The sequence below is a fragment of the Micrasema longulum genome, unplaced genomic scaffold, assembly GCF_059751315.1.
Source record: "Micrasema longulum isolate JH-2025_06_02 unplaced genomic scaffold, ASM5975131v1 h1tg000574l, whole genome shotgun sequence".
Taxonomy (NCBI): domain Eukaryota; kingdom Metazoa; phylum Arthropoda; class Insecta; order Trichoptera; family Brachycentridae; genus Micrasema; species Micrasema longulum.
The window spans coordinates 162,795-175,033 of record NW_028277770.1 but is presented as its reverse complement, the minus strand read 5'-3'; the positions used below and the strand labels follow the sequence as shown (position 1 = coordinate 175,033).

Sequence of the window (12,239 nt, the reverse complement as noted above, 5' to 3'; positions counted from 1 at the left end):
TTTAATCCCAGTCAGTGAAGAATTCATTTCCCTCTTTTCTCAATCCAATGAAGTACATATCATGTACGTCTGGATTACCTTCTTTCAGCACAAAGATGCTAAGGCTACTAGATTTCAGAGAGCTCCTTCGGGCAGCTTTTCTCGTTTGACAATGAGCAAATTTTCCGTGTATATGGGCACCGCCAAGTAGACATGTCCTCAGATGCGGTGTGCGGTATGTGGTGCGGTATGTGGTATGTGGTGGCAAGCTGTCAAACTAATTTCATTAGTGATGGGAAATTACTGATCACTGTTCAAATCGATTTTATCAGTTATTTCATACAATCATAAAACTGTTTCCGAAAATTGATATAAAAGACGCAAAAACAAGCCTATTATAGTGTGTTTAACACAATTATTCACCAAAAAATGAGACATTTATACTTTTTTCATGAACAACATCAAATGAATTATTTTTTTATTCTATTAATTTACATTGATCAATTTGCCCCATCTCTAACGTTTTTGCAAAATGATGTAACCTTGTAAGAACGTCGTTAATAATTAGGTTAATTTTAGTTTTCTTTTAGTTTTAACGCTGATTTTATGTATTAATAATGATTTATGTTTCAAGCATTGTATTAAAAAATAAATTAACACGCCAGATACAAATGATTTTTCGTGTGTCAATATAAATAACTCCTTTGACGTTACTACAAAGTTAGGTCGTCACTTTTTCTGACAGCTGTCATTCTATTCATGTTACATTTTAAGGACTATAGTGAACTTTTTAATATATTTTTTATTTAGTCTTAAAATAATACAAACATAATATATGAATGTCCGTATATCTGTACCTCAGAGGCAGACGAATGCAAATCATAACGTCAAAAACGGCCGCGTCGAGCGCCACATGTCTTGCGAGTCATATGTCAAAAGTATCATCTCAAAGAAAAATAGTCCTTGAGAAATAATGTTTGAAACACTGTTTTCTAAATCGAGAATCTTCATAAAATTTGTGTTATCTGCAAGTTTACTCTAGGAGAAAATCCCGCCACTGGTTTAAGATGTTTAAAATATAGTACACTTATTTGTATGAAGAAATAAGCTGGAGTTCCTTGGCTCATTTCTGGCGATTTATTAATATTTTCATATATATTTGGAGAAAAATACAAATGGCGGCAATTGTTCATAAAAAAAGTAATTATTTGATTGTTTTTCTGTAAATAAAGTTACCGTAAAAAGTTATTATGGATAGTCAAATATTTATTTATTTTGTTCATTAACGCCCAAAAGGCATTTACAAAAAATAAAATACATGCTAACATACTAAATAATACAGAATATACAGAAAAAATATGTGAAATTAATTAGAAAGGATATAATAAAAAGTTTTACAAAGTAAAAAAAAAAACAATAATAACAAAGGTATGCAAAAAAAAACAGTGAGCATATAAACAAAAAAATGCAAAGATAAAATGCAAAGATATATAATGGTAAGCTGCGCATAATCGCTTCTATACACGGTTCGCCCCTGATAGATATTTACATAAAATTTACTCTTAAAAGCCCGCTAAAAATTCCCCCTAGAAAACTGGGCTTTAATGTCTGTTTACTATCTATTTTTTAAAATTTATATAAATAATGAAGTAATTTTGGCCTGTTATACCAAAATATGAATTTTTTATTTAAATATAATAGATTTTATATATCAAGTCTTGTATTCCATGTAGATTTATGTGACATCATAGGTTCACAAGAGTTAAATAATAAAATAATATTATGAGTTGTCATACTGTATTCACGTGGTTGATAATATTATGACTGTGCTAACATTACGCTGATGTCATACAATCTGTTCTGGAGGGAAAAGTGTACCGGATAATGTATGCAGTTTATAATGTTGTAAGTTTCTTTCATTTTTATTTATTTATATTTATCGTTTCGTTTTGTTCCTGGGAAAACAATTTTTACAGCACAAAATCAAAGAGAGCTGGGCAGTAAAGTCGCCATCCATTGTACGAGGTTTTTATAATTTTAATCCCGCCAAGAAGGCTGTTTGATGACTGGTATTCATTTGTCGTGCAATCAAATATAAGCCTTAAAATCCGGAAAATAAGGCAAACTTTTCTTGAAGATTTCCATGTACTGATCTCAGCTCCGACAGTTAGCGGGAATCAAGATTTATAGCCTATATCTGAGCTTTGACATTCGAGGAGTTAGAGTCTATTTTTGAATAAATTCACTCTTATTGTTGTGAATTTATAACCCAATGTCCTCAAGGGTTAGTTTCCATTAAATCCTAATTGGTTATTTATTTATTTATTATTAATAAGAGTATTAACTCCCTTACAGATTCAAAAACTATTCTTACTCAAATGAAAGACATAACCCCAACAATACAACACATACAAATAATACTAGATCCTCAACACAAAGACAACTTAAACAAATACAAACTAATACCACTTTCGGACAAAGGGATTTTAAGTATTATTCAATTAAAATCTATAACCTACTTCAAATGCCTATTAAAAAAAATAGAAATGAGAAAATGTTCAAAAAGGCTTTAAAAAATGGATAGTGGAGCTAGGTAGTAGAAGTAAAATGGATTGTCTCATTCACCCAAACCAATATTGAATCAACTGCTCTACAAATGTAAAGTTCATATTATGTTTTTGTTATTTTATTGCCTAATGGTTATTTATTTATTAATTTATTTATTTATTTATTAATGAAATCATACAGTCTTTATATAAACAACAAGGTACAAAATAACAATTTTAAAAAGTAAGACCAATTACAGATTTCACACTAATGAATGCAGGAGGAGAGGGGAAAAATAATTTAATTCTAAAAAAGTAAAAATAAAAATATTACATAAAAAGTTCATATAAAGGAGAAGACATTGTAAAGCTACTCTACTTTCCTCCCTCTCTCTCTGCTTCCATGAACATTTCAATTTAATTGTAAAAAAAAAAAAAATCACAAGTAACAATAAATTATTCGATGCAGGTAGTAGATGTAGGTAAGTATAAATTAAGAGTTAAATTAAATTATTAAAATTAAAAGTAAAAGTTAAAATTAAAATGAAAAGTTTAAATTAAAATTAATAATAATTGTGTGTGTTGTATTGTTGGGGTTATGTCTTTCATTTGAGTAAGAATAGTTTTTGAATCTGTAAGAGAGTCAATACTCCTTAAAAACAATTTTTAGCGTATAATTGCTTTGGTTTCATAAGTTGTGATTTGTGGAATATTTCTTCAGTAGATGTTTGTATCGAGACTCTTTAAGTTTTATTTTAATAATGGATTTTTGTGCAACAAATACATTATTTAAAACTGTGTCACTCGCACCACCCTATCCGATTATACAATACTCCAAAATTGATTGGCACAATGCAAAATATTTTTTTTAAAGTTTATTATATTATATTATTAATATTTCAAGTCCTAACTTTATCAACAATGCTTTGAGTATCTCCAAATATTTATAGACATGTTGGATTTGCACTTTCAATGCGTAGATATGGGTATCGAGGGGTACTAGACTCGTCAGTACAAACCGATGATGCAAACTTACATCAAAACTTGAATGTGGGGGAAGGATCGGTAGTGTATCTTCGACTTTGACGTCATAATGAAGTATGTCACTTTAGTGCGTAGACATGTGTAATAACTCAATTTATTTTTTACATTGGTAACATTTTACGGCTAGATGCTCTTGTATGTTAATAGGGCAGCATCTAGCTAGTCTAGCCACTGCATCTAGCCACTCGGTTCCGAAACTGACAGTTAGGTCAGAATTTGATTCGACTTCAAAATGAACTTATTTCTCTTTCATATAGGCTTTTAAGAAAAAAGTGCCAACCTCAAAACGATTAAAAATTTTAATAAATCATAATTAAAGGAAAATTTTCTCGGTGGAACAAAATTTTTGACACTGTTTTTTTATTTATTTTTTATTTATTTACAATTTTAAAAACCCGTTAGGGTTACATTAGAAATTTAATATTGTTTAGTTATTTTATGTCTCGTCTAGTCTAGTTAGTTCAGTCATCATGTGCTTTTCCAAGCTTTCAATCCGTCCATTTGAACAATTTTAAACAAAACACACATTGTATGAGCGTTTAAATTGTAGTATTTTTGACTGTCCTGTGTTTATTTGTTTTTAACAGAACCACTCGAACGTTTTATGCAAGAATGATTTGCAAAACCACAAACAGAATTGTGTTCTGTATGCAGTCGAAAATAGAACACTTTGTGGATTATAAAGTAGAACGGGTAATGAGACAACAAAACAGGATGATTTTTTCACAATTTCCCCACGGTTTACCGACGGTTTCGTCGGTAAACCGTGGGGAAATTGTGAAAAAATCATCCTGTTTTGTTGTCTCATTACCGTTCTATTTATAATCCACAAAGTGTTCTATTTTCGATTGTCATACTGGAACACAATTCTGTTTGTGGTTTTGCAAATCATTCTTGCATAAAACGTTCGAGTGGTTCTGTTAAAAACAAATAAACAAAGTTTCAATTTCAAGTTTACAGTGTGTGTTTTGTTTTAAAATTGTTCAAAATGGACGGATTGAAAGCCGTGGAAAATTTCATCAGAGAAAAATCGCCATTTCATGTAAAAACATTATATTGTTTGTGTCTGCTGTGTGAATTTGTGCAAATTACGCTTTTGAAAAGAGAGATTAGATTTATTTCAACAGAGGGGGAAAACGTTATCGAGAAGGGAATATGGACTTCTAGGTATTTGCAGGGCTAATGGCTTGTCATTGGCTGGTTTAAGTGGCCACTTTACACACTTAACACACTAAAACATCCACATTTCCTCAACTCTTCCATATGTTGACTGTTGTGAAGTAAAGGAGCTGAAACCTCTACTATGTGGGTGAGATTCATCGGCCTGAACCAAATCACCTACTAGGCAACGCCTGACACGTCAATATTCCCTTCTCAATAATGTTTTCCCCCTGTGTTGAATTAAATTTAAATATTAATAACTCCCTAAAGAGGAAATCCAGCCAGTCTGCAACCATTTGGACATTGTTGAAGAGAGATTATCGCTTACCTGAAATCGTATTTTAACAAGGTTTTTTGTTGCATAATTAAAATGACTAAGTTTTTGTGATTTTTTTATTTATTTGTTAATAGACTGTGTATTTTATTATTATTTTTTATTTCTGAAATTAATTCGCCTGTGACGTATTAATTTCTCTTCCGCTTCTTCTTGCTCAGTTATGCTGATTTAACCTTTTATAGGGCAAATTAATTATTTTATAATTTGAATTTCAAATGTTGTATTTAATTAAAATACTTATTGCCCACATAAAATAAATTCGATAAAAAAATTAAAAAAATTTTGATTTTCAGAAAAACAAAATTTTTCATCGTTCGATATATTGACCAATGATTGTTTAGAGTCATGTTAGAAAATAAATTTATATTATAAAAATACACAGATATTATTTACAAAATTTTATTATAGAATTACGAACACAAGTCATCACATTTTATCATTTTTAATCAGTAATTACATTTTTTACAACCGTTTTGACAACGGCATAAATACATGGATTTGTAGGTAACCGCGCCAACTTCACGCAGTAGGAACAATAATTTATAGTCCTTAAAATATAGCTTTATTAAAAGGACAGCTGTCAAACTAATGTTACTAGTGATGAAAAATTATTGATCACTGTACCGATCAAATCGATTTTATCCGTTTTTTCATGCAAACATGAGACTCTGTTTCCGAAAATTGATATAGAAACGGAAAAACAAGCCTATTATAGTGTGTTTAAGACAATTATTTACAAAAAAATAAAACATTAAATACTTTTTTTCATGAATAACAACAAATGAACTCTTTTTTATTTGATCGATTTACGTTGATCAATTTGTCTCATCTCTAACATTTTTTCAAAATGACGTAACCTTGTAAGTCCATGCGCTCTGTAGCTGCAAGACGTACTGGGATATTTATTATTTGTACAGCGCCCTTGAGGTGATTTTCACAAAAATGGCGCTATATAAATTATCAAACTATATATATATATATAACGTCGTTAATAATGAGGTTTATTTGAGTTTTTTTAGTTTTAAAGCTGATTTTATGTAATTATGTTGATTTATATGTCAAGCATTGTATTAAAAAAATAAATTAACATGCCAGATACGAATGATTTTTCGTGTGTCAATATAAATCACTCGTTAGAGGTTACTACAAAGTTATGTCCTCACTTTTGCTGACAACTGTCATTCTAATCAAGCTATATTTTTAAGGACTTTAAGGCTGTAGTCCGGTAAAACACATGCAAAATGAGGAAATCATTTTGCCATTTTAAAACGAATGTTTTTTTTAATCGCGCAAAAATAAGAACATAGAATAACATAAATTTGAAAAAACAATAATTTTTAAAGGTATTTCTATTAAAAATATACTTAAAAGTTTTATGTAACTAAAATATAATTACTTTTAGACCGGCAGATTACGCCATTTCAAATTTAGACTAAACTTAGGTATCTGGGTTCTCATATAAAGACTTAGTATTGAACTAAAGTTTGTCGTAATAATTTGAAGATAATAAATTAAATATGAAAGTGGCGGAAGCAAAATCTTAATTTTTTGTTTTCGAAAAGAAATACGAGCATTTTAAATCACATACATTTTTGTGACATTTTCCTTTATTTCTACGTAAAATTATGCCTTCGGTAATACTTAAAAAAATATAGCTTATTGAAACCTTTTTTATAGAATTGTTTTATCTTTTTTTAAAAGAAGATAATTTTGGTTATAATATTCAATTTCTAACAATAGCTTATTTACGTTTTTATTTATTTATGTCGAGGGCCTACGCCTTTGACAAAGTATAAAATTATATTAAAAAACAATTATACACTTAGTCCCAAACTTATGGGACATGAAGGGGAAGTACCTTAAATATCGTAGATAGTGTATTTTGCTGAAAGAAGACTTTATGTTACTTTTAAAAGTTAGTAATTCTGCATTCATAGATTTTCTAAAAATTACTTGCTTCGTCTGGGAATCGAACCGACTTAAATGTCAAAAAAAAATCACCCTACTTTTATGATGCCAATCGAAAGAATAGCTAAAAAATAATAACTTTGCTTAAGTAACATAGTATTTTAAAAAAAGGAACAACATGAAATTAATCATTTTAATCAAATTAAAAACATACATGAAAGTGAAAAAGACGCCTGTATATAAACAAAACACCTGAACACAGTATAAAAAATATAGATACATGAAATAAAATCAGCAGAAAATAAGGAAATAATAAAGAAAAATTCAATAAGAAATTATAACATAGGTATGCAGCAAATTAACAATTAATAAAGGGTTTAAATCAAAAAGTATTGAAGTAACAGAGGCGATGCATAAACAGTAAAACAAATATAACACTTAGTACATTTTTATAGTTTAGAAAAGAAGTGATTAAAAAGTAATAATTTTAATTGATGTAAAGATAAATTAAATAAATCTAAATTTTCATGTTTGTTTGCTAACATGTGGAACCGTGGAATAGGTGAATATTTGGCATAGTTTGAACTGTGCAAATCAACAGCAAAAGAAGTATTTTGTCTCGTCCCACGCTGTCTCGCATAAATATTAACACGATTTAACAGTTCGGAACTGTCAAGAACATTATTTAATAACTTGAAAAGCGGCACTAAATCTGAAATTTTCCTTGTATCACTAATACGTATTAATTTTAACTACTTCATTAAACATTTATAGTTAAGCTCTTCATTCAATCTTCAATATTACCTTCATACCTGCCCTTATCGGCACCGGTAAGTAAACACCGACCGACCAACGACCGTTTTATTTTATTTTATTTTATTTTATTTTATTTTATTTTATTTTATTTTATTTTATTTTATTTTATTTTATTTTATTTTATTTTATTTTATTTTATTTTATTTTATTTTATTTTATTTTATTTTATTTTATTTTATTTTATTTTATTTTATTTTATTTTATTTTATTTTATTTTATTTTATTTTATTTTATTTTATTTTATTTTATTTTATTTTATTTTATTTTATTTTATTTTATTTTATTTTATTTTAGTTTATTTTATTTTATTTTATTTTATTTCATTTCATTTCATTATCATAAACTGCAAGTCTGCCTTTTACAAACATTTATAATACTACATATTTGGCTTAATATATATATTTTTTTTTTTAACACACCAGTTTGACATAAACTATTTGACTAAAATTGAGACCTTAAAAATTGTGCACAAAATAACACTGGGAAACATACAAGACGACGACATAATATTAGTCAAAAATGCTGACATATACAAATATAACACCAGACAACAACAACACTATCATATTGAAAAAGCAAAGACAAACACAGGACAGTCAAAAATACTACATAATGGACTTAAACACTACAACGACCTACCTTACTACTTGAAAACTTTTACTGGAGACAAATTTAAAATCAATCTGAAAAAGCACTTGATGACTGAACTAACTAGACTAGACGAGACATAAAATGACTAGACAATATTAAATTTCTAATGTAACCCTAACGGGTTTTTTAAAATTGTAAATAAATAAAAAAAAACTTAAATTTCCTTATACCCAAGATTTATTTTAAAAAATTAAACCTAAAAATTATAAAAGATTTATATTTATAAAATTAACCTAAAAAATATACAGCATATTCAGTAGAAAGTTTAAATAATAAAACATTCTACAGTAATACAATAAGAAAATCATAAGTACTGTTTCATACAGCTGGGCAAAGTGAACAATAAACTGTGTATATTATGAAATGCACGAATAAATAAATATAATTACCATTCACCATCTTTGAAAAAGTTCAAAAGGTTTGTTCTATAGGAACAATGCCCTACACTAAATATATCGGATACGTGGGAATAACTATTGCCGAGTTCATGAAGTCTGTTTAATACGGCATTACAAGTATACACTGTCCGTGAATTGTTGCTACAAAACGGTGGCACCTGTCTAGTCATTCTTTCAGGCGCCCTGAAGTTGATGAGAGATAATAGTTCAGGGCAATCCCATTTTGAATTAACAATTTTGAATAAATTTAAAAGGTCTATAATTTTTCTTCTATCGTTAAGTTTTAACAAATACTTGACATATATATAATTTTGGACAACGTATGAAGTAATATACAGTAGACGCTTTCTTAACCGGCCTCTTCTAGGAATGCCTCTTTTGGAGTGATGTGTGGCTTTTTCCTGTACATATTTTTTACAGTTTGTGAAATGTTAATTTTTAATGTGTGAGTTTCTAATACAGAATAAAATTTCTGTTTTCTTGGTGTTATGAAAACAATATGTTTTTTTTCTTCCTTGCGAAAGTGATATTTTAAATGTGTTTTTCACTATCTTCTCTTTAACCGGCTTTTTCGTTATCCAGTAGCTCAATCACCAGTCACTATCGACGTGCTTAAAAACATGCAAAACATTTGAGCGATCACAATGAACAATAATGAACATGCTTAAGTTATCGCATTCATAAGTCAACGCGTAATCTCTAAATCAACGCTCGTGTCGGTTTTTTTTTGTTTTCTTCGTAAATAAATACATGGCAAAAATCGGCGTTTACTATAAAAAATGCAATATGTGGCATTTGCAAAATAGCAAGGAGTATCTAATACAAAAATGTGAAAATTAAATTACAATTACTATGGCGACTGCTTTTCTTGACATTTGGCTTGTCACCCGCCAGCTAAATGCAATGAATAGCATGATAAATAATACATAAATAAGTAAAAATTGCAGTTTTGGATTATTTTCCATATTTACACCGGTGAAATTCAAATATGTGATTGCGCAGCAGGATTATACGTCGCGAAACAAAAATATTTTAACATTTAATATTAGGTGTTCACGGATGTTGCATTTTGATCGCGAATACGATAAACAATCATAGTGAGAAATTGTTATCACGTCGCTTATTAGCACGTCGATAGTTATTTGTGATTGAGCTACAGCCCTGGGTCGGTTAAGAGAGCGTTTACTGTAGTTGAAATTTCTATGGGCGGTATTGGAAATATGACCCTTAAAGCGACTGGTTAATACATTAACCAATATCGGCCTTTGCCCTATAAAGGGTTGATAACCGGGTGTTAACGAAAAGGCGGACTGTAAATGAAAAACGAATTTCATTCATGATTATGATAAAATTATAAATGAACTTATCGATGAAACTTCTTGGTTTAGTTTTACTTTTTATTATTTTGACCAACGAGCGCTTTCGCCTAAGTAGGCATCTTCAAGACTGGTGAATTGTTTACAACATTTACAGTTTTTATACTACTCTTAACATATTTTGGGGATAAGATCAAATTAGTATTTTAATAGGGGACAGAAACATAAATATTTATTTATTTAACTTTTTGTGCATAATGTTATTTGTACATTGGCGGGCTTATTGCCAAATGGCAATTTCTTCCAACCAACCAATAAAATAAAAGTTTTCATTTTATAATTCAAGTTACAGAACATATTAAATAGAAAAAAAAAGATTAAAAAGTTAAAAATATATAAAAATAGAAATAAACGTATTTGTTTATAAATTACCTTAAATCAAAACTATTACTCAATGGGTAAAAGGAAAAAAAGCGGAAAGAGGAAAAAGGAAAGGAGGAGAGATTAAGGAAGAGAAAGGAGATGTTTCTTCAGACGTGATTTAAACAGAGATAATGTAGTGACATCTTTGATGGTGGATGGGAGATGATTCCACAGTCGAGCCGCATGGACACTATATGAGTTAGAGAAGAAAGAGGAATTGTGTATGGGTATTTTATTTATAACTAGTTTGCTAAACAGTTCATTTTTGGGAGTTTTTGGACCGAAATTGGGATTAAGCTTTTATTATTTAAAAGGAGGGAAAGGAACACATGGCGAAATAGAACAGAGTGGGAAATACACATTTTAATAGATAAAGTTAGCACAATACTTTTTTTTTTTTTTTTTATTAAATTGAAAACATATTATACATAATTATATACAATATTCCCAAGGAGTTTTTAAAAAAAAAAACTCATTTAGGGACATACAGATAACAAATTTGTTTAAAGACGTTTTTATATTTTAAACTATAATATTATTTACAAAAGCAGAAAAATTAAAATTATGATATACTACAAATTAAAAAGGGTATTCAAAATACTTGAAAATAACAAAATAACAAAATTAACAGAATACTAGGCATGGAAATAAATTCAAAATAATGTTTACACTATGCAATCTGGGAAAGAAAATTGAAAAAGTTTAAAAATTACATGTATGTATATATACATACTGTACTAGTACAAAATAAAATCATTTTTTTTAATTAACAAAATATGCGCACACCCAATACAGGTTTTTTTTTTTTATCAAAAACGTATTGAAATTATGTATACAAGCCAAAAAAAGTATAAAAAAAAGACAAATAACATTTAAATAGTATTAATAATTACATATACAAGCAAAAACGGTAAAATATTAAAAGATATATGTTCAAGATGCGCATTCTCTGGATAAACTAACATTATTTATTCAAAGTACTTCTAGAATAAATAATTCTTCAATTCGCACGTCCTGTTTCTATATTTTGAAATAGGTACTTTAAATTTTTGTGGCAATTTATTAAATTCCTTGAAACCTATGTATTGTAAAGATCTAGTACCAAACTTCGTAGACTTCACAGATCCAATATAAATATTGTTTTTTGATCGAGTACTGTACCGATGGATGTCTCTAATGATTTTTGACAGGGAAATTTACACACCTATAGATGAATGACGAAATATTTTAAGATACACACTTAGATAATACATTGTTAATGGAATGAAGTTATTCATTTTGATAGTTAATTTTATGTTAATTATTTTATTTTAGTAGTAAATAATTCAATCAAAAGGAGCGTAGTTATATATTAAATTAATGGTTTACGTAAAGGAGAGTTCGATAATTCCAATTGCTGGTTAATTATTACGGCATTAAGTTTAATTCTATTAATTTCATTCAGTTTTGTGATAGGGAAATATTTGAAGAAAGGATAGGAACATGGAATGGAAACCTACCTTTAATACGATGTGAATGTTCTTCAATTTCGGGCACTGTATTACAAAATGCACTATACAATGTAATAATGTTTTCAACGACGCGCGACGATTCCAAGTACTTTTTATCCAATTTTATGTGAAGTGAAAAATGTTGTTTTTTTTGTTCTAAATCCGAATCT

At 28.6% G+C, this 12,239-nt stretch overlaps 1 protein-coding gene across 8 annotated transcripts in view; it reads left to right on the top strand.

The window, feature by feature from the left end:
- LOC148280506 (protein diaphanous-like) overlaps positions 1 to 12,239 on the top strand; it is an 85,982-nt gene that overhangs the window by 27,933 nt on the left and 45,810 nt on the right. For 2 of the 8 annotated variants that reach the window (XM_088228270.1, XM_088228271.1), the window contains exon 2: positions 1,713 to 1,884. The exons of 3 other annotated variants lie outside the window; for them this stretch is intronic. In XM_088228270.1, coding sequence (XP_088084396.1) covers positions 1,864 to 1,884 — 21 coding nt within the window. In that variant the 5' untranslated portion in view covers positions 1,713 to 1,863. Of the gene's footprint in view, positions 1 to 1,712; positions 1,885 to 4,542; positions 4,612 to 12,239 lie in introns of those variants that run through there. 3 more of the 8 variants (XM_088228272.1, XM_088228274.1, XM_088228266.1) reach the window with 2 other exon arrangements.